Genomic DNA, 23546 nt, shown 5'->3' with positions numbered 1-23546 from the left:
GTGTGGCAAATTGAAGCTTTATTATCTCTAAAAAATGCATGGTTACCCCAAACTTTCTTTTTGGATACCAAGAGCGCTTGCTGAGTTCTGCTTTCTCCCCATAGTTTTACATCGCGTAAAAATATCCCTGTATTAGTAGGCACCGCCCATAGGAAACCCTAGTATCTCGAGATGCGCAGAACGTATGCGCAGTAACAAAAGAAGGCACCGTCCTTAATTCAGGAGAAATTTGTCGCAAAACATTTGGTGTTTTTCTTGAAGCTGTTACAAGTTCAGCCACAGCTGTGTATCAAAGACTTAACCTTACAAAAATTACCGTGTTACTATACTGACTCAAAGCGACGAACAATCGGGTAACCGTGGAGTGATTTCCCCAAGTTTCTACAACGCTTCCGAGCGGCCGAGCCCATAAGGAGTTTGCGCAGCATTTAGGACCTCTCCTCTGCAGAGACTCAAGGCCCAAAGGGCTTTTCGTGTGGGAGAATCCGCTGAGAAAAGTGAGTGCAGGCGTAAGCATTGGTGGAGGGTGACTTCCAGCTTTCGTGCCTGTACGCACTTCGTTGAGCGAATATACATAGCACCACATCGAACCTCTGCCGAAGAGAGATGTATTTAGGTATACTGAAGTCGCGTAATCTTTCTTCTTTATAGCCCATTTGACAGTAGTATGCTGTGTGACTTGGCTTTACAATGGAGACGAGGCTGGAAATAAGGACTTTGTTTCATAGAAACCTTACTCGACAAGCTTTGGAATTAGACGCCAAGTTTTCCAAGAAACAAGAAAACTGTATTTGTTTCTTGGAAAACTTGGCGTCTAATAGCAAAGCTTGTAGTACGGTTTCTATGGCGAAAAAACGTCCACCTCCAAACGGAGCCCAGACCCAGACTTTATTCTGTCTCAATTTTTTGACAGCTAGATGGAAATATGTCACGAGCGTAGGAATGCAAATCAATGACTCCCTTTAAAGTTTTACCAACGTCATTGTTTTATCTACTTATTAAACCGAATAAGTTTACCTTCTTTTGCTCCCAGTTAATAGCTGAATCCATGACGTCATCTAAAGAGTCTCTAAAGGCATGGCGGGCCTCGGTGTCGGATTTTAATGGGTCGAGTAAACAAGAAGTGAACTTGTCTACAGAATTTGCCAGCTCAGTAAAATCTTCCTCACTTGGACCTTTTTTGCTCGCTAAACGCCGTAGCTGAAAATTTGTCTGAAACATAATTTCAAAACTGCGTGGAGTTTTCTATATTTAAAAATATTTGTTCTCAACATAGTGTACACAAGCACAATGCACTATCGCACGCTTCCATGTCTTAACGTACGTACCTCCATTGCCATCAGCAACGCGTTTTTGTCGCATTTTGTTAGAGCTTTTGGTGTCAGCATATTGGTGATATCATCGATGTTACCTTCTTTTAAGGTCTCACTCAGTGTGTCTGGCAATAAAAAAAATCAATTGCACAAAAGCGCAAACGTAAATAAAATTGCAATAAGCACAAGCACAAAGCTATATCCGCAAGCGCAGTGCCTTAAAACTATGAATACCCGTGCAACTGAATATGTGGTCCCATTTGGCGGCAGACGCGTTTTTCTTGGGCTTATGCTTGCTTTACGCCTGTTTACACAAGTGACAAAAGATATATGTAAGCCTAAAAGGGAGAGATACTGCCACGTAGACAGCAGCATTTTCCTTTGATATAACTCAGACTTTCATTGCCTGTAAGTGATCACGTCGCCTTAACTATATTCCAATAGATCGCGCGCGGGATACAACTGATCAGGAATTTTTGTCCGCTCGGGATACAATGGCGAGCGAGAAGTAAACAAAAACTATTTACTCGCGAGCAGGCATTAAGTTTACATCGTCGAATATTCTAGCTAGTTTATTGTTGTTGTCAAATCAAAAACATGAACTTTTAAGTAAGCAGCAGAGTCACGAAGATGATATTGATTTAAGTGAAGCTAAATCCTTACAATTAACTGAGTGAACCATTAATGCAGCTGCAAAGAAAACGAGAAGTCAATAGGGAAATCACAATATAATCCATGGATCAACGGTTATTATAGCGAATGCAATAAACTTAAAAGAACAGGCAGGGATAGTTATCCAAAAAACGGAAAACGGGGTTTAAAAGAACAGGCAGGGGTAGTTATTCAAAAACGGAAAACGGGGTTTAAAAGAACAGGCAGGGGTAGTTATTCAAAAATGGAAAACGGGGTTGAGCACGTTATACACGCCGGCTAACTTGGTTGACGCGTTTCATTGAGTTCACCTGGTTCATTGGGTTCAATTAGCTCACTTGGATCACCTGATTGAGGTACGTTTAGACCTTCTTGATGTGAGTCTAAAAGATTTAACACATTTCATGATTAATAGGATAAAAAGAATGAGCAATTTGATAAGAATGACATAAAATCCTGTTGGATTTACCGATAATGATTATCAAGACCATCATTTGTGAAGAAACAGAAACACAAAGTGAAAATGAATGAACTTAAATGCAGTGTTATAAAGAGGGTCTGAATGGGGGCACCTCGATAACACTAAACACTTAATATTTTTGCTCTGTGACATGAACAGTTAAATTTAAGGCATTTTAACACTAACAGAAAAAAATTCACTGTAACAATAGATTTTAGCCAGAAAGAAACAAAAACGTTTCCAAAAGGGCCAATATTATTTTATTTGGTATACCAAGAAGGTTTCAGCCATTTTCCAACGATTCCCGATCATTTCGGAAGATTTCCGAAGACTACCGAAGATTCCCGAAGACTGCCGAAGATTTTCCAGGAGAAATCCGAAAATTTTCGACTATCTTTCGTCGTTATATTGACATGTGAAAGATATATTTTATGATTTTTTTCTGCAAAATTCGCATTAGGGGCAAAGTTAAAACTATTGCTTTTTGCTTCAATATTTATACATTATTTGTCAATAAGAAGCTTCTATAATAGTGGGAAGACTCAGACGTTTGGTTACAGATGTTTTAGAGTCGTCGGAGGCCTAAGCCTCTTATTACGACATTAATTTTTAATGCACTGAGTCATCTACCAACCTTCCTCATAAGGCAGTGGAGGTCCTGGTCTCATCAACATTTCCATCTCCCAATTGTCCGGTTTACTTGCCATTTGCTTGCCTCTTATTCACTGATAGGATGAATAACATTCGTTATAGACCCAATGCAAAAATGGCTGCCATTTTAATATTCTTTTGTCTACATTCAAATTGGCCTCACTAGCCTCGTTCTTGTGTTCAAATATCAAAAGAATATTTTACCTTGGACGAGGCTAGTGAGGCTAATTTGAATAAAGACAAAAAAAATATCAAAATATCAGCCATTTTTGCATTGGGGGTATGTCAGACAAAATATTTTCGATTGGTAAATGAATCAACCGCGATATATACAACTCATTTAGCCCGGTCCCGTAATAAGCCTCCCTCCTAATAATAAGGCAACCTTTTCAGTGCAAAAAATTCAAATAAGCCTCCTCTTCCCTTAATTAAGCCTATCCCCCAAGCTCCCAACCAAACTGTGAGTTATTGCATTCCTTCCTGTCCTTTATGGTGGCTGCTGTGTGTTACTTTGCATGCTGTGGGGGAAGACTAAAATAGGCAGCGAGTTTTCTTTATTTCGTGGTTTATTTTACTCGTTTATCCTGTAATTGCGTTCGACGTAGGAAGAACGCACTCCTAATACGGATTGGAGTCGAGATGGTATGGGATAACGATGATTCAGTGAATGGATGGATCTTGGGACGCGTATCTGGCATCCCCCGCAGATTTTTTGGAAGGGGCGGATGACATCACAAAGGAGAGAGAGCCTGGGATCGAGATCATCGAACGCACTCCCTTGTCTTTGATTATTACTAGTTTATGTTCTAAAAAGACACAACATTGGCAACGAGGACAGGTGACTCACAAGAGACCTTTTTGTTCGAAGGAAAACGGCGCTATTAAGTTGATTTCCAACTTTGACAATTACTAAGAGCGGACCACAAATTGGTGCACGGTGGAGTGGACCGGGTAGTTAACTTAATTTGAACTGTTCGCTGATAATAAAGGCTTAGGCTAAGTCTGATTGACCGTATCCTGGAATAAGAGTAAGCAATGTAGCTGTTAGATTTCTTTTTTTTTTTTTTTTAAAGTAGCGTTGGAGAGCCATTTCTGCAAACTTTCCCTGGTACATGATAATTGAGAGCCATTTAATTTTGTTCCCCTGTAACTCCAAAAACCTGTTATGACGGAGTTCTTCCTTTCCGAAATAGGGTCAATCGGACGCACTCATCAATGAGACCTTAAACACCACAATGAAGCCACATGAAGTTAGAAGTAAAAACCAAGCAAATACTACAATAGATGTACTCTGAGCTGTTTAGAGGCCGGTTGTGGTAAAGCTGAAATCTAGACAGGCGACACTACACGTAGACCCTGAGGTAACCCCTCAGACGTGTCCCCTTTAACCTAAAAGTCGAGATAGAAAGAAACGTTCAAGAATTGTTGGACTCTGACATTACAGAAGTGCTCTACACCATGGGTGAATCCAGTTGTAGTTACTCCAGAAGCAATGTGAATATTTGCCTTTTCATCGATATGGGGCAAGCAATCGAAGCTATTAGACGTGACCTGCAAACCATAACGAGTACTGTGCGGATGAATTCAGATATATAATATTAATGACTCAAACGTTTTCAGCAAGTTGGATTGAAAGTTGGGTTATTGCTAGGCAGAACTTACTCCAGAATCACAGCCTTCGTAACACCCAAAGGCTTATGAGCTGCTACTACTATTTGGAGTGAGTTTAGCCAGCAAGCAGCACCAGCACGAAGTATCTACAGGCATAGAGGATGTCGACAATGTTTGGACGAGGTTATCGTATTTGGTCCAGGTCAAGCAATTTGTAACCAGATTAAAAGAAAAAAACCATGGTCGGGCGTTTGAATAAATCGCTTGACGCTCAATGCGGACAAATGTCTGTTCAGCATGAACAGATTAGTATTCATAGGAATCCTGTCTGCGAGAAACTAGAGAAGCATCATATATGAGCGAAGTACCTAGCTTCTTAGAGCAGCAACAGCAGCAGCCGCTGGTACATCTGAAGTGACAACTCTAGAGCTGTATTCAATGCTACCGGGCCAAGCGAACAGCACGCCCATGACACGAGTTAGTACAAGAAATTCAGAAAGAAGAAATGGAAATCAGCAAGAGTTGATCTAGTGATAATCCCAAGCACACCAGCGGCATAAACATATAAAAGACCTCTGAGACAGGAAATTTTGTTCGATTACAGGACATGTTCGGGGGAGGGATGTTGTGTATTACATGAGGTAGCAAGCCGTATGGTTATGTATTAGTAGAACATGCTGGAGGAGGAATAAAATTTACATTGTTTTGTATTATTTATGCATGCAGTGAAAGAAATTAAATTTAGATTTAACACGTTTGCCTAGAGAACGAGCCGAACATATACAAAAGCGCCATGATTTAGTATCAAATTTGTGTGCCTCTAAAGCAAAGCAATTAACAAATTATAATTTATTTCGGTTGCGCCGATTTCTAGTAAAAGGCTTGACGTTAGAGACCGCTACACGACTTGCGTTTACCCGCGAGGCAAAGTCGCTCTTCCTGTATACGTGCAGTACTTATGATCATCCTTTGCTAATCATTATTTTATACAGGAGATCAGTCTTGTTCGCTAGTTCCGTCCGGGTTTATACGTCTCTTTGAAACGGCAATGGGTGAAACGCATGATACACTCGTTGAACTGTATCCACTACCTCTCCTAATTTCCAGAAATTTTAAATCGCTTCTGTAAATTTCAGTATGTTTTGAAATATTTATTTTACTATTTGCTTTACACGGTTTACATGGTTGATGGCGCATTAATGATCCAATATCAAGCACGCACAAAAAAACAATTTACCTCGCACTTCCTTATACTTCTTGGTTTAATAGATTTGCGAGGAGTAGTTTACTAAGTAGAAATGTTCGCTTTTCTCCAAATATTTTTAGCAACACGAAATAAAACTTTCACATTTGGGCGGGATAAAACTCATTAATAAACATGACAAACTTCAAGCTTAGTTATTATAGAATCGATCGATTCCGTAATTATTAAACTTAAGCAGTCGAGTAGATCATTATCACTTACCGGACTGAAGGTGAAACGAGAGAAAGATGAAATAAGGTGGAAACGAGCTTCACAAAGACCTGTAAAAATCAGTGCGTGATATCAACTCACGCTGGTCAATCCAGAAGATGATAGAACGCATCAGAGCATATAACTTTTGTCTTGCCTCCTTTCCAATGGCGTCACAGCTCTCGAAAGGTCACATTAAAGAATTGGCTAGATACCCTCCAACAGAACAATGGCGCCTAGCCCTTGAATCAAAAGTACAGTCAACTCTCACCGTGTGGACACTTTGCCTTTACGGATACCCCGGTAATACTTACATCAGCTTAATGCCCGGCAAAAATAAATTTCAGACGTTTGACTGAATAAATTCCCGCTATTACGGACTCTCGTCCCAGTCAACTCTCGCCTTGCGGACACTTCGCCATTACGGACATCCCGATAATACTGACATCAGCTAAATGCCTGGCAAGAATAAATTACAGACGTTTGATTGAAATAAATAGACCATCTCCGAGTTACTTTGAACCTCATTATGAAAGCGAGGCTTATAAGTGCAAAATTTTTGTAATGAAAATTAGTTTTCATTCATATGCAAACAAAATTAATTTTCACATGAAAAGTTTTGCACTTAGCCTCCCTTTCACAGGAACTCGGAAATGGCCTATTGCCGCTATTACGGACTCTCGCGATTTAGGACACTAACTCGGGATCTCGAGGGACTGGCCGCAATAAAGTGAGTTGACTGTAGCTGTTACACCTAAAGGCAATGGAGCTGCTTCACTACCGCTTCCACTTCGTAAGTTTTCTCGGAGGGACACAAAAAATTAAACACGGCTTCGACCTTCAAATCAGCTTGTTTTTGAAATATTCACATTGATTAATATATGATTTACACGGTTTACATGGTTACAGGATGTATCCGATTGATATTTTCGATACTTGGTAGAAATCGATTTTAATCGAGGATCATCGATTCTTATTAACATTGTAATATCGGAAATCGATAATAACCGACTTCTTGTGTTTGTTAATTTTGATCGAACTTTTATGCATGTTGTTTAATGCTTCTCTTTTTTTCATCATGGATGCGATAATCCCCCGAGACGCTAGGACTTACCCGCCATACTCATAGTATTGCTAAATCCTATGATACGAAACACAAAAGATTTTTGGGAGGAAAAATAACTTGAGTACCTTTGCCACTGTTGTTGTTTGTGTCTTTTCTGCGACCGGCGGCCATTTTGAATAATTTTGGCGGGTTCGGCTTTCGAGAGGAATGGCACCCAGTTTCCTTTGGGAGTTGTCATTGTTTATTCTGGGCGAAAATTTCAGAGATAATTCCGAACCTTACAACTTGGTTCCATTCCCCTTGGAGAGACGACCAAGCTTAAATTTTTCAAACTGGTTGCCACTTTCTGAAAAGACACGAACAATATAATGAAACAGAAGGTCTTTCACTTTTCCGTAATAGATTTGAGGGCCCCTTGTTAGGAGTTGACGGCAATGCTCATAATTTTGGAAAATCCCATGATGCGAAACAACAAATATCAGTTAGGGAGGAAAACTAATTATAAAATCGGTATATTATTAATTCCTATTAATTCCTACGAAGGATTATGCGGTACGAAGTTAAGAGTTTATCCCATAAAAAATAAATGAGGCTTTAAAAGCTGCAGTAGAATGAAAGATAAGATAATAAGGTCAGAACTTTACCGAACTTTAATTTATTTCACTCTTAGGTGCAAATGCGACGCGCAATCGTTGATTGGGATGCAAAAGGGGAGCTTCAGAATAAACTGCTGCTTTTATGTGAAGGAACGAAAATGTATGTGCAGAGGCTCAATGATTGAATAACATTGTAGCACTACCATTTGATATCGGATGAAACTGATTTCAGTACTTAAAGATGCTTTACAACAAAGTGCAAAATTAACCAACATAAGCAAGTAAAACTCAACGATAAAATCTTTCGGTGTCGTCATCACACCATTTTCAAGTTCAAAATGATTAGCGTAAACTACCAGAAATAGTTCACTGAGGATTAAAATATTAAATAACTGATGTAATAGTTTGGCTCAAATTAAACAACAAGCTGAAAAGATCGTGAACCGCATCAACCGTAATTAAATATGTCAGGTATACAAAGCGATTTATGACATGCTTGTATCCCGGTACACCAAGGTGCCTCGCAATCTTTTTCTGATTCCTTGACATAATCTTGACTTGCGCACTGAAGTATATACGCCATTCCCTTGACTCCCATGCAGACTTGGCCCGGCTTGCACCGTCGACGTTAGAGACGGCTAGACGTTAGAGACTGCTACACGACTTGCGTTTACTAGCGAGGCAAAGTCGCTCTTCCTGTATACGTGCAGTACTTATGATCATCCTTTGCTAATCATTATTTTATACAGGAGATCAGTCTTGTTCGCTAGTTCCGTCCGGGTTTATACGTCTCTTTGAAACGGCAATGAGTGAAACGCATGATACACTCGTTGAACTGTATCCACTACCTTACCTGATTTCCAGAAATTTTAAATCGCTTATGTAAATTTCAGTATGTTTTGAAATATTCATTTTACTATTTGCTTTACACGGTTTACATGGTTGATGGCATATTAATTACCTAATATCAAACACGCACAAAAAAAGCAAATTACCTCGCACTTCCCTATATTTCTTGTTTAGGAGATTTGCAAGGAGTGGTAATTGACTGCATTTGTGTTTACTAAGTAGAAATGTTCGCTTTTCTCCAAACAGTTTTAGCAACACGAGTAAAACTTTCACATTTGGGCGGGTAAAACTCATTAATAAACATGACAAACTTCAAGCTTAGTTGTTTTAGAAGCGATCGATGTAGATATTCCGTAATTATTAAGCTTAAGCAGCAAACAAATGATCGCATAAGCAGGCACAAATGTCGAGTAGATCATTATCACTTACCGGACTGAAGGTGAAACGAGAGAAAGATGAAATAAGGTGGAAACGAGCTACACAAAGACCTGTAAAAATCAGTGCGTGATATCAACTCACGCTCGTCAATCCAGGAGATGCTAGAACGCATCAGAGCATATAACTTTTGTTTTGCCTCCTTTCCAATGGCGTCACAGCTCTCGAAAGGTCACATTAAACAATTGGCTAGATACCCTCCAAGAGAACAATGGCGCCTAGCCCTTAAATCAAAAGTACAGTCAACTCTCACCGTGTGGACACTTTGCTTTTACGGATACCCCGGTAATACTGACATCAGCTAAATGCCTGGCAAGAATAAATTACAGACGTTTGATTGAAATAAATAGACCATCTCCGAGTTACTTTGAACCTCATTATGAAAGCGAGGCTTATAAGTGCAAAATTTTTGTAATGAAAATTAGTTTTCATTCATATGCAAACAAAATTAATTTTCATATGAAAAGTTTTGCACTTAGCCTCCCTTTCACAGGAACTCGGAAATGGCCTATTGCCGCTATTACGGACTCTCGCGATTTAGGACACTAACTCGGGATCTCGAGGGACTGGCCGCAATAAAGTGAGTTGACTGTAGCTGTTACACCTAAAGGCAATGGAGCTGCTTCACTACCGCTTCCACTTCGTAAGTTTTCTCGGAGGGACACGAAAAATTAAACACGGCTTCGACCTTCAAATCAGCTTGTTTTTGAAATATTCACATTGATTAATATATATTTTACACGGTTTACATGGTTACAGGATGTATGCGATTGATATTTTCGATACTTGGTAGAAATCGATTTTAATCGAGGGTCATCGATTCTTATTAACATTGTAATATCGGAAATCGTTAATAATCGATTGGCCGACTTCTTGTGTTTGTTGATTTTGATCGAACTTTTATGCATGTTGTTTAATGCTTCTCTTTTTTTCATCATGGATGCTATAATCCCCCGAGACGCTAGGACTTACCCGCCATACTCATAGTATTGCTAAATCCTATGATACGAAACACAAAAGATTATTTGGGAGGAAAAATAACTTGAGTACCTTTGCCACTGTTGTTGTTTGTGTCTTTTCTGCGGCCGGCGGCCATTTTGAATAATTTTGGCGGGTTCGGCTTTCGAGAGGAATGGCACCCAGTTTCCTTTGGGAGTTGTCATTGTTTATTCTGGGCGAAAATTTCAGAGATAATTCCGAACCTTACAACTTGGTTCCATTCCTCTTGGAGAGACGACCAAGCTTAAATTTTTCAAACTGGTTGCCACTTTCTGAAAAGACACGAACAATATAATGAAACAGAAGGTCTTTCACTTTTCCGTAATAGATTTGAGGGCCCCTCGTTAGGAGTTGACGGCAATGCTCATAATTTTGGAAAATCCCATGATGCGAAACAACAAATATCAGTTAGGGAGGAAAACTAATTATAAAATCGGTATATTATTAATTCCTATTAATTCCTACGAAGGATTATGCGGTACGAAGTTAAGAGTTTATCCCATAAAAGATAAATGAGGCTTTAAAAGCTGCAGTAGAATGAAAGATAAGATAATAAGGTCAGAACTTTACCGAACTTTAATTTATTTCACTCTTAGGTGCAAATGCGACGCGCAATCGTTGATTGGGATGCAAAAGGGGAGCTTCAGAATAAACTGCTGCTTTTATGTGAAGGAACGAAAATGTATGTGCAGAGGCTCAATGATTGAATAACATTGTAGCACTACCATTTGATATCGGATGAAACTGATTTCAGTACTTAAAGGTGCTTTGCAACAAAGTGCAAAATTAACCAACATAAGCAAGTAAAACTCAACGATAAAATCTTTCGGTGTCGTCATCACACCATTTTCAAGTTCAAAATGATTAGCGTAAACTACCAGAAATAGTTCACTGAGGATTAAAATATTAAATAACTGATGTAATAGTTTGGCTCAAATTAAACAACAAGCTGAAAAGATCGTGAACCGCATCAACCGTAATTAAATATGTCAGGTATACAAAGCGATTTATGACATGCTTGTATCCCGGTACACCAAGGTGCCTCGCAATCTTTTTCTGATTCCTTGACATAATCTTGACTTGCGCACTGAAGTATATACGCCATTCCCTTGACTCCCATGCAGACTTGGCCCGGCTTGCACCGACGGCTAGACGTTAGAGACTGCTACACGACTTGCGTTTACTAGCGAGGCAAAGTCGCTCTTCCTGTATACGTGCAGTACTTATGATCATCCTTTGCTAATCATTATTTTATACAGGAGATCAGTCTTGTTCGCTAGTTCCGTCCGGGTTTATACGTCTCTTTGAAACGACAATGAGTGAAACGCATGATACACTCGTTGAACTGTATCCACTACCTTACCTGATTTCCAGAAATTTTAAATCGCTTATGTAAATTTCAGTATGTTTTGAAATATTCATTTTACTATTTGCTTTACACGGTTTACATGGTTGATGGCATATTAATTACCTAATATCAAACACGCACAAAAAAAGCAAATTACCTCGCACTTCCCTATATTTCTTGTTTAGGAGATTTGCAAGGAGTGGTAATTGACTGCATTTGTGTTTACTAAGTAGAAATGTTCGCTTTTCTCCAAACAGTTTTAGCAACACGAGTAAAACTTTCACATTTGGGCGGGTAAAACTCATTAATAAACATGACAAACTTCAAGCTTAGTTGTTATAGAATCGATCGATGTAGATATTCCGTAATTATTAAGCTTAAGCAGCAAACAAATGATCGCATAAGCAGGCACAAATGTCGAGTAGATCATTATCACTTACCGGACTGAAGGTGAAACGAGAGAAAGATGAAATAAGGTGGAAACGAGCTTCACAAAGACCTGTAAAAATCAGTGCGGAACTGGTCAATCCAGAAGATGATAGAACGCATCAGAGCATATAACTTTTGTCTTGCCTCCTTTCCAATGGCGTCACAGCTCTCGAAAGGTCACATTAAAGAATTGGCTAGATACCCTCCAACAGAACAATGGCGCCTAGCCCTTGAATCAAAAGTACAGTCAACTCTCACCGTGTGGACACTTTGCTTTTACGGATATCCCGGTAATACGGACATCAGCTTAATGCCCGGCGAAAATAAATTTCAGACGTTTGACTGAAATAAATATCCGCTATCACGGACTCTCGTCCCAGTCAACTCTCGCCTTGCGGACACTTCGCCATTACGGACATCCCGATAATTCTGACATCAGCTAAATGCCTGGCAAAAATAAATTACAGACGTTTGATTGAAATAAATAGACCATCTCCGAGGTACTTTGAACCTCATTATGAAAGCGAGGCTTATAAGTGCAAAATTTTTGTAATGAAAATTAGGGTTCATTCAATATGCAAACAAAATTAATTTTCATATGAAAAGTTTTGCACTTAGCCTCCCTTTCACAGCAACTCGGAAATGGCCTATTGCCGCTATTACGGACTCTCGCGATTTAGGACACTAACTCGGGATCTCGAGGGTGGCCGCAATAAAGTGAGTTGACTGTAGCTGTTACACCTAAAGGCAATGGAGCTGCTTCACTACCGCTTCCACTTCGTCAGTTTTCTCGGAGGGACATAAAAACGCGGCTTCGACCTTCAAATCAGCTTGTTTTTGAAATATTCACGTTAATTAATATTTACTTTACACGGTTTACATGGTTACAGGATGTATCCGTTTGATATTTTAAATACTTGGTAGAAATCGATTTAATCGAGGATCATCGATTCTTATTAACATTGTAATATCGGAAATCGATAATAATCGATTGGCCGACATCTTGTGTTTATTGAATTTGATCGAACTTCGAAATCGAAATAATTTGCGAGTTACGAAGGATTATGAGTACGAAGTTAAGAGTTTACCCCACACAAAATAAATGAGGCTTTAATAGCTGCAGTAGAATGAAAGATAAGATAAGAAGGTCAGAAATTTACCGTACTTTTATTTATTTCACTGTTAGGTGGCAATACGACTCGCAATTGGTTTTAATGGGATGTAAAAGGAGAGCTACAGAATGAACTCAGCTGCTTTGATATAAAGGAACAAAAATGTTTGTGTCGGAGGCTAAATGATTGAACAATACTGTAAATCCGCCATTTGGTCTCGGATCAAACCGGTTTCAGTGCTTTTATGTACTTTGCAACAAAGTGCGAAAAGTAAAAAATAATTGACAATAAATTAAACGACATAATCAACGATTAAATCAAGTGACGTTTCGGAGTCGTCATGACACGAATTTCAAGTTCAAAGTGATTAGCGGTGAGAATAAACTGTCATAAAAAGTTCACTGAAGATTAACATGTTGTAATTATACAATAGTTTGGCTCAAATTAAACAACAAGCTGAAAAGATCGTGAACCGCATCAACCCTAACTAAATATGCCAGGTATACAAAGCGATTCATGACATGCTTGTATCCCGGTACACCAAGGTGCCTCACAGTCTTTTTCTGATTCCTTGACATAATCTTGACTTGCGCACTGAAGTATATACGCCATCCCCTTGACTCCCATGCAGACTTGGCCCGGCTTGCACCTCCTCACTCTGATGTTGTCCAGGCATTCATCCTCAGTCGCTCCAGAACAAGTAGGACAGAGAACTGTAGATGAAAACAAAAATTATGTGTTTGTAGTTTTAACCCTTTACCTGTTTATATTACAGAACCTTTAGGCCAGAAAACGGTGTGCTACTTTGTTGAGTGTGTGGAGGAAATCCTAATGGGTAGCCTTTCAAAGGAAAGATACTTAGCAGTAATTTACTTCTGCAATTATTATTGTTATGCTGTACTTAGGATAATACTAACTTTTGAGTCACCTTCATCATTATCTATGGAACTGACTTCAAGGATACAAGTGAGCTCTAGTTAAGTTGGGAAGTTGTTTTCGAATCTTGATTAGGTATTAAAAATCACAAGAGCATACGAAACATTTCTTTAAACAATTCTCACAGTTTCATTATGTAAATTGCGATATGAACCAACTACTCATGCCCAGATCTGTAGTTTAGGAGATGACGAAACGAAACGGGTTTGCAAAGGAGACTCAACGTGGAAATCATGTTTGTTATACGTACTTCGAGCTTGAATCAAAGCAGCCAAAGCCAAGATCAACCAGCAAGTCGTTCTGATATACATTCCCGAAGTATGGTTTGGTCTGCAAAAATAAAATTGAAGTTTTGAGATCAGTGCATTGTTTGGACCAAGGTTGGTAAGCTGTTGCAAGCGCGAGGAATTTTAAAAGCAGTACTGCCCACTAGTAACACTCTAACTTTCATTTAAACGTATTATCAGGTGCAAACATATGCCACAAAGTGAACAAGTTAACAATCCCGCCAGATGTTGAGCTCTGGATCGATATCAGTTGTGGATAAGTATTTCAAATGAAAATGTTTAGTCATAACAGGATTATTAACCTCAAATTGTGCCACCGTTTTTACCTTTAGAGTTAATCAGTTGTGAATTTCATATAAGTCAAATTTGTATCAAACTTTGAGCATTTGGTTTTAAAACTAATCATTATTCTGTGATGCTAATAAATAAGCCTTTGTTGGTCTGTTGATCACAAACATTCTTTACAAAACTATCAAGTGAAGCAGGGTTAATGCAATACAAAAGGGAAAATGCAGAAACCCGAAGAAATAATTTATATCATAAGGCAACTTAATTTGACATTGACTAGTTGACCTTGTGCATTCTCTCTGGTTATAACTTTATTCCGCTAGTTAAAGGAAGTGGAATTAAATGTTTTTCTAGAACAGATGTACTTTTTACCGGGGCACTTTCCCTATAACAAAGAGAAATATAAAATTTTAAGGTGCCCATCGAGCTGGCCTGGGAAGGAGAGACAAAAAACTGCTATGTGTAGTTGGTAGTACTCTCTTCAAAAAGGAAAATTACTCAGTTTTTGGCTTCTGATCAACATGGTTCACCTAACATTTTCCATCTAGTCGTTTCTTGAAGGAGATACACTTCTACGGTTTACATTTTCTCCTTGTTCGATGTTTGGTGTTGGGGTATCGTTCAGTACGTTTTTACTGGTTACTTGCATTTTGACTCCCCCTACGTGGTCGTTACAATACAACACTTCGTGTAAAATTATGTAATGATACTAAACACCACAAGATCTAAAAAGCTATATGTATTCTAGGGCGGTACGTGACCTTGAGATTCTAGTTTAATTTATAGGTTAAACGACTTGAAGAGCGCATATGAATCCAAATAGTAAGACAGCGAGACAGTTTGGCAATGGGTACCTATGGTTAAAGTTGACCAGTTTCATACCATTTGAAGCAGGGTAACGTGAGATCTTACCTTGGCTAAACGAGAAACAATTAGAGAGTTAAGACAGCCGGGCGAAATGAGCTCGAGATTACTTTGTATAAAGCTAATAAGCAGACGTATTCAAAGTGTTAGTAAACTGATTAGGGACCAAATGAGAGGCGAGCTTTCATTTATATGATTTTCTCAAGGTCGACGACAAATCTAACAAGTTTTGCTAATTCAGAGTTGGGTTATTCCAGCTGCTCAGTGCAAAGACGATCAAAAGAATTTAAAAACGAAGCTACACTAATTTACTTGCTAAACGAATATCATCTTAGAAACATCTTCAATGTAGAATGTCTTAAAAACGAAATAGCTTGACAGCTCTTAGATTGGTTTTAGCTTCTATCCACAAAAATATGAAAAAGTATGCGATATTTCCCTAAAAGTTGTGCGACCAAGAACAAAGGACTCTGAAAGTGTTGAGACTGAACAAGCTAAAAGCTGGGTTTCACTCACTCAGTTCGAAAAGGTGATCCTAATGTAAATTTTCTATTCCAAAGTGCGAGAGCGCCGCAGCTTAAAGTAAACGATTCGTTAGCTTGTGTGAAAATACTAAGCAGCTGGGTTTATCTCCAGATAATTCACAATAGTGGAGACAAATAATTGAACGCCGAAGGATAGTGACTCTATACAGTAAGGTTACACGGGCGGGTTTCTAACAAAAGGACACCTTTTTTTATCCTCATGGTATGCGAAATATATCTATAGGCGAAATGAATGAATCAGTAAATGAATGAATGTGAAATACAGATGAAATCAGCGATAGAGATAGACCACTACACCGGGGACTTCGTGCCCTTTTCTTTTCGAGCAGAGTATGAGTTCTTTAACGTCCCACTGATTAATAGGTACAAGTGTTGTGAGCCGGGACCTACGGTTTATCGTCCTTATCCGTTTGCAGATGTCATTACAAAGGCAGCACTTTTTCCTCATGGTCAATATATAGTTATTGCCGTGGCTCCAGCCGGGGTTAGAACCGGCGACTACCACCGGTAGTCCGGTGCACTCCCAACTAAGCTAAATTTTAGTTTTTCAAGGTGGCTGCCCAGGCAAATTTTCATGTTCTCAGATCTGAACAAGTTTTGGTCCATTAAGATTTTTTATTGCCTAATATCTGAGAAAAATGTGTTGTTTTCCCAAAAGAAAGCATTGCCTTTCGTTGCTTGTTTGCTAAAGTTCTCGTCTGTACCAGTAGTCAATTCCATTTACCCAGAAAGGGCCTGAAACCAGGGAAAATTTGAGCCATCGAGGTTACAAGCAGCAGTTTTCTTCTATCTATAGGCGAAATGAATGAATCAGTAAGTGAATGAATGTCAAAGACAGATGAAATCAGCGATAGAAATAGACAACTACACCGGGGACTTCGTCCCCTATTCTTTTCGAGCAGAGTAGTAGTTCTATAATGTCCCACTGATTAATAGGAACAAGTGTTGTGAGACGAGATCCACGGATTATCGTCCTTATCCGTTTGCAAATGTCATTACAAGGGCAGCACCCTTTTTTTCATGATCAGTTATATAGTTATTGCCGTTGCTCTGGCCGAGGTTAGAACCCGCGACTACCACCGGTAGTCCGGTGCTCTCTCAACGAAGCTAAATTTTAGTTTTTCAAGGTAGCTGCCCTGGCAAATTTTCATGTTCTCAGATCTGAACAAGTTTTGGTCTACCAAGCTTTTTTATTACCTAATATTTGAAAAAAATGTGTTGCTTTTCTAAAAGAAAGCATTGCCTTTCGTTGGTTGTTTGCCAAATTCTCGTTTGTACGGGAGGTCAATTCCATTTACCGAGAAAGGGCCTGAAACCAGGGAAAATTTGAGCCATCGTGGTTACAAGCAGCGGTTTTGGTTTTGTTTGCAAGCGAAACAAGATGGCGGCAGGTTTGGCAGTTGTTAGGGCATCTCACGAGGCTGCATTTGGAGTTTTTCGAGCAGAATTCGCGCGGAATGGGTAGGTCTCTGTCATTATATTGTGTATGTTTACACTAACCTCTTTTCTAATTACATATTCTTCGTATTTACAGATTTAATCGGTACCCGAACGGCTAATTCCATTCCTGCAAAAATTTATATTAAAGTCAGGTGAAAGTCTAGGTGATGGCCGCGCCAGACTTTATCGAAATCCTTGGGCAAAGTTGTGGGCACGATTATTTCTTTGTTGGGTGTAGAATTTATGCCGTGACTTTTTTTGTAGAAATACGACATGTTTGACAATGATACCACCTATGCCCTTAATTTTAACATAGTTAATTGAGGGACTGGTGATGGAACCTTGCCATGAAAACAATGGTGCTGCAATTTATGTTGGAAGGGCCGCGATCGTGCACAATCCTTTGTTTTAATGTTTACCGGCACTACAGTTGAATACCTTAACAGAAACGTTTCTATTGGTCAGTTGCTCTACACTTTTAAAATTTATTGTGGTGTGTGCACGGTCAAGGCCAAAAATGCTGACAAAAACATATAACGAAGAAGTTTGACAGGCTCCATAACCATTGCCTTTTATTAGCTATAGTTTCAGGCAAGAAGATAGATCCCAGTGAATGATTTCTTTGGATGTATTGTTATTACTTTTTGCTCTAGCTTAAAGGGATAAAAAAAATTACACTCAGAAGACTGTGAACTGAAATGGTAGCGATTAAATCCAATTACTACAAAGTCTAGCAAAAATTGAATAGGAATTCCTGGAAGAAATAACCTCGTAAAGATCACACAATTCTTTTTTCCCGTTTCATAGTGCGTGTGTGACCATTGTTGTAAAATAAATTATATGCCAATAAATATGTGTAAACAAAACACACTTACTAATTGATATCGACAAATTAAGTAGACAATTAGAAAACGCTAATTTTAAAATATTTATGGTTATCCGTGATATGCTGTACTTTAATTACGTACACAAATCATGTAGAGGGATACCATTTTGGTGAAGGTCGTCTTAAACTCCTGGTTAGAGCCTCCCTACCTGAACCTTTATTGGCACCCCCCTCCCTCTTGGTGGGGAGGTTGAATTTCAGTTTAATTTTTGGATTCAATAGACATTACTATAAAGAGTAATTATAGGGCGTTAGTTCAGCTGTCGTTGCTTTTTGTTTTGTTTGTTTCTTTTTTTTCGTTTGCTTTTTGTGTTGTTTATTCAACTGCAGTTTCAACTTCGAGTTCGCAAAACAGCAACTTCGGAACCAAGGAGGCACTGGTTTTAGCAAATTTTGCCTGCTTGCAAATTACGTCACTGTCCCTTTGTTTTCGCGAGACTTTAATTTCGCGTCCCGATTTTCAGAAAATCACGAAAATTTGATGTCGCGAAAATTTGCATGCGCGATACATTTAAAGCTTTAAGAAAAATATTAGCCCTTTAATAACAGTTCTGAGTCCACTTATTCAATGGCTTCGTCGTCCTCATAATTAATCTCCTGTAATCTCCTATGCACCAAGTTCTTCTTTATGGCTGAGTTCAACCAAAGACACGGACCTTTCAACGGCTTGTGTGTTCTTCGACGATTTCTCTATGCTTGCGGTAACGTTAACTGGGATTTTTAGGCCTCCTTGGATTAGGGATGATCGTCAGAACCGTACATCTTTCTCGCGGTTAAATTAACATCTGCTCCCCTCATTGGTCGCCTCAGTTATTAGTCTCCTTCGCAGGTCTCGTCACGCAACGCGCTCCCTAACGCGTTGAAGACTTCGGAGAGTAAACAGATTCACATCATTTGCGAGTTACAAGAGAGTGTGAGGACAGCGTTAAGATTATTTTCGTACACAAACTTACAGACCCCGACAAACAAAAGAGACGATAAGTAAACAATTAATCAAATTTTTATTAGTTTTTTTTTCTCGCTTACGACTGGGCTCGTTCGAGTGACAATATATATACAACCGTAAAAATAAAGGAAAGATACACAACAAACTTTCTCGATTCTCTGTAAGCGTAAGAAAAATTATGTGCAGAGACTAAATGATTGACTAATGTGACAGTAAAACACTCCGTTTAGTCTCAGATGAAACTAGTTTTAAAGTGCACCTAACCCCAAAATTTGTTTTCGCTTAATTAAATATTTGCACCTGTTCGAAACGCATTGAGCCTCCTTGCAACCAAATCTTGACTTTCTATGGGCTGTAAAAGTTACGAAATCTAGCCGTCATCTGTCCCATGACCGAGCTAGTAAGGGGCATGGGTCTATTCCTTATTTGACGTCACAATCTGCTTTGCATGCATTTTCAAAAAAGACTTAATACAATGCAAATCAGTTTGTGACGTCAAATAAGGAATAGACCCATGCCACTTACTAGCTTGGTCATGGGACAGTTGATGGCTAGATTTCGTAACTTTTACAGCCTATAAAAAGTCACGATTTGGTCATAAAAAGGCGCTAAATAGCGCAATATGTTTCGAACAGGTGCAAAGATTTATTTAAGATAAAAAAACATTTTGGGGTTAGGTGCACTTTAAAATTGAGACGCGTTGCAATGAGCTAAATCCAAAATAGGCTGTTCACAGTCCCCTATTTTTCCATGGGATTTTCGAGACTCGTACGCTTCAATCGAAGCGTACGAATCTCGAAAATCCCACGGAAAAATAGGGGACTGTGAACAGTCTAAATCTGAAAAAACCAAAGTCATGGAACGCATCGATCTTAATTAAATATGTCAGGCAAACATTTCGATTGATCACAAGTTTCTATCCCTCTACACCATGGAGTTTCACATTCTTCTTTTGCTGCTTGGACGTATTCTTGACTTGCGCAATCTAGTATATAAGCTATCCCTTTGAGTCCCAGGCAGACTTCACCCGGTTTGCACTCTTTTTCATACTTGTTTTCGAGACATTTCTCCTTAGTCGCTTCAGAACAATAATAGCACGAAACTGTGGATAAAATAAAAGACATTAGGCGTTCCCCTTCACTCGTTTCACAAAACCTTTGAGGCCGTGTTAACTTTTCAGTCTGTGGATAAAATTCCCGTGGCACTGTGTTTTATGCCATTCGTTAATTTTTCATTCCGAGGAAGACTAAGTGTGACCACTGAAATGAAGGCACTTCAGTGTTACTTTCTTATAGTGCTGCATTTTTTTTGTTCATTTCATTGTCTTAAGGACAACAGGAACCAACTCAGTATATGCTGATATCTCTCTTTAGGGAATGATGAAAGTAGCCAGGTTTACACTGTGACAAAATAAGGAGATCATATTTGTTATACTTACTCCGCGCTTGACTCATGGCAACCAAAGCCAGGATCAGTAAGCAAGCTGTCTTGACATACATTTCGGAAGAACGTTTCAGTCTGAAAAAAGAAGACCAATTTACTGAGATCAGTTACTATGCAAATACAGTGGGCCAGTTATTTAAACAAAGTTTAACTTAGGCCGCGACTTAAGACGATCAGTAAGTAAGTAAGTAAGTAATTTATTTAGTGTCAAATACACAGGGGGTGGTCTCCCAGTCCCCCGAGCCACAGGCTCATGATATAAGTGTTTGACAGTATAAAAAAAAGATAATAACTACTAATTAAATTAAAAAGTAACATCTAAATATAAATAAATAAAAAAAATTGGAGTGGGCCTCCAAATCTGTTTACAAGTGGCTTTTTTAAGTAGATCGGTTACTATCCAAATACAGTATGTTTGCAAGTCTTCTACTCTCAGATTAAAAAAAAACAACAACAACAAATGACTGTTTTCCACGCTCTTGGTCACTCATTTTTTGTCAGTCTCATCCTATTATTACTTGCCAGTTAGAATCGTCATGATCTCAATGTATGTTTTGGTGCTGGAGTTGGCTCCGGAAAGGCTTAGAGTTGGCCCAAGGATTATCCTCGCAGATGGCAAGCTAACCGAGGTCGTAGTATTAAATATATTTGGTATAGACGTCATTGGCAGCCCTTTTGTTTGATAGTTGAGAAGGCGAGCTCATTGCACCAGAAAGCGCGCCGCGTACCGGTTATGCATCAGAGCACATCTCGCGTTTCCCGCCACGGTATTTTGACGCCGAGTTTTGTCCTTAAAATAATATTGTCCCACGTATTTGGTCGATTTTAAACCCAAAATCGCATCTCACCATAAAACAACTCCTAGTAAACTAGAAAACTTCATCTCAAAATACCAAACTCATAAGTCGACTGCCCAGATGTAATCAGCGGAAATAGTACAAAAGTTAATTATAATAATTATTATGATTACCAAAAGCGCGGCAAATGACTACAACTGTTGTAGATTAAGTTTTATGCTGTATTTGAGCTATAAACGTCACTAAAAAGCCATTGGGTCTAGCTGCAGAAAAAAAACACACACACATTTACCCCGCAATAATTTTTACACAGAAAACGTGGGCGAAGTTGCTATAATAATCAACTAGTGAATTTTGCTTCCAAACAATATGATGATGTCTTCATCTGATCCGTTGGTTGATAACTGCACACCAGTAGGAACGCGTGCGGAATAATTGGCTTACCGGGCTCGAGGTTATCATAATCCTTAAATTTTAAGAGCCGCCAAAAGTTAATATCCTGTTTCGAAATCTTGCCACTGACTGAGTTTATTTCCATTTTGGATTAGATTCCGATCCAAAATAATCACATTTCGCTGTTCTCATTAAGTAGTGTTAGTTAGGCAAGCGGCATAACTGTTCTGATAAAGAGAAAACTGACGACGTCCGCTTACCTCTATTCGCAGCTGAAGACGAAGAACCTTGCAGAGTCAGCTCAGCGCAACAATATGTGTCCCCGTCTAATGATTGTGCTGCAATGCTAAAAAATATGCACCTGACGCTCTTTTGATCACAAAACTGGCTTTAGAAAACTAACGAATGAGCGGCATCAACGTAATTGACGTAATAAACATAATACAATATGACAATTGTAGTCCGTATGAACAAAGGTAATTTAACATTGCAGTTACAAGACTCATCTATGCTGCGTATTTGATTTCATTCCACAGTTGGGATTTTCCTTTAACAAGGTACAAATCTTAGTCGAAAATATGCTACTTTGATTTTGTTGCCTGTGTTTAAAGAAAACGAAATTTCTGGGGACCCGTGGAAGCGCCCGCCTTTGTGCATGGCTGGAAGTCCCAAAGGAGAGTTACCTTAATTTGTTGCTACCCGCCATGCGCTGACAACAACGAGTAAGTGAGTGAGTGAGTGGTTGTCTTTGTTATATTACTGAAAAATCTGGCTAAGCACATCGTCTTTTGTAAATTCCTCAAAATGAATCAGTTGAAAGTAAAAAAAAAAAAGAATATTGATATGTGTAGTAACGCAGTTTTTGTACGGTTATGTTCCTTTTCTGTCGCACAGCCACAAATGAGAAAAACTGGATAAGCGACACTAACATTTAGCCAATACAATGGACCCACCTAAAGAGGGCATAAAGGCGCCTGGCTGGCTGATTCCCAGACCTTCAGTAGTCAGTGACCCATCACAACGTAAACAACTGACAAACAACGACCCTTAAAGATAAAATTGGCTAATACTTCTCTGTGTGCTGTGGTGATATTATGAAATTTTGACTCACATTTTTTGCAGAGGATGCTTTAGACAACAACTAAATTGCCACGATTGAACGCGATTTAAATTTTCATATTAAACCCAAAAAGGTACGGTGTGAAAGAAATTACAGGCTTACTATTCATAGCAGAGTTCCTTGTCCAAGTTGCTTGATGATGTATAACTGATATTCAAGAGCATACGGTTACATCGCCCGTTTCTTTTTGTAATGAATGTTATGATGTGCTGTGTGTGGATGTTATTTTCAACTAAAAAGTGATTTGCTTTTTCTGTTGGGGTCTTTCACATAAGAATGTTCTACTTTTGATAAGCATCTGTACAAAAATGAAATCGTTTAAAGAAACAAAATGAAGGATTAAGAGCGACTCTCCCTAAGAACCTCGTATTCAATTTTCATCTTAAAAGTAGAGCTCGCCAATAATTCCTCCATCAACTTCTCTTGGCAAGTAGGTAAAAAATATGAAATACGAACAGAGAAATTTAATTTCCTCAAAATTTTGTGATTCAAACTTTTCGCACCAAGAGCTTCGCTCGAAACCCACTGGCGAGATCAGTTGAATTTTGCAAGACTTGCAGCTGTAAGTTCTGGAAAATACAGCTAATTCAAAACGTACTATTTGTTTAGTTATAAACGATGACTCTTC

The 23546-nt window shown here is 38.9% G+C and overlaps 2 protein-coding genes and 1 long non-coding RNA gene across 5 annotated transcripts in view; 1 reads left to right on the top strand and 2 right to left on the bottom strand.

Annotated features, from left to right (window-relative positions):
* The window catches only part of LOC146470308 (uncharacterized), a 34454-nt gene extending 28061 nt beyond the window's left edge, over positions 1-6393 (bottom strand). The window contains exons 1-5 of one of the 3 annotated variants that reach the window (XM_085122371.1): positions 6152-6393; positions 3059-3149; positions 2276-2347; positions 1329-1438; positions 1018-1212 (exon numbers count right to left, since the gene is read on the bottom strand). In XM_085122371.1, the coding sequence (XP_084978497.1) occupies positions 1018-1212; positions 1329-1438; positions 2276-2347; positions 3059-3131 (450 nt within the window). In that variant the 5' untranslated portion in view covers positions 3132-3149; positions 6152-6393. Of the gene's footprint in view, positions 1-1017; positions 1213-1328; positions 1439-2248; positions 2348-3058; positions 3150-6151 lie in introns of all 3 variants that reach the window. The other 2 variants (XM_085122372.1, XM_085122373.1) reach the window with 2 other exon arrangements.
* A 6648-nt stretch (positions 6394-13041) lies between these two features.
* LOC146470307 (uncharacterized) lies at positions 13042-14331 on the bottom strand. The gene is made up of 2 exons (XR_014867002.1): positions 14160-14331; positions 13042-13686 (listed from the first exon to the last, which is right to left on the bottom strand). It is a non-coding gene; the product is annotated as an uncharacterized LOC146470307 (long non-coding RNA).
* Positions 14332-16913: 2582 nt separating this feature from the next.
* The window catches only part of LOC146470306 (uncharacterized), a 30849-nt gene continuing 24216 nt past the window's right edge, over positions 16914-23546 (top strand). Inside the window, exon 1 of the mRNA XM_085122383.1 lies at positions 16914-17354. The gene's annotated coding sequence lies outside the window, so the exon portion shown is untranslated. The remainder of the gene's footprint in view (positions 17355-23546) is intronic.

Source organism: Pavona decussata, unplaced genomic scaffold (assembly GCF_977016875.1).
Source record: "Pavona decussata unplaced genomic scaffold, jaPavDecu1.1 SCAFFOLD_114, whole genome shotgun sequence".
NCBI lineage: Eukaryota > Metazoa > Cnidaria > Anthozoa > Scleractinia > Agariciidae > Pavona > Pavona decussata.
Note: the sequence above shows the minus strand (reverse complement) of the source record. Positions and strands in the feature narration are given on the sequence as shown.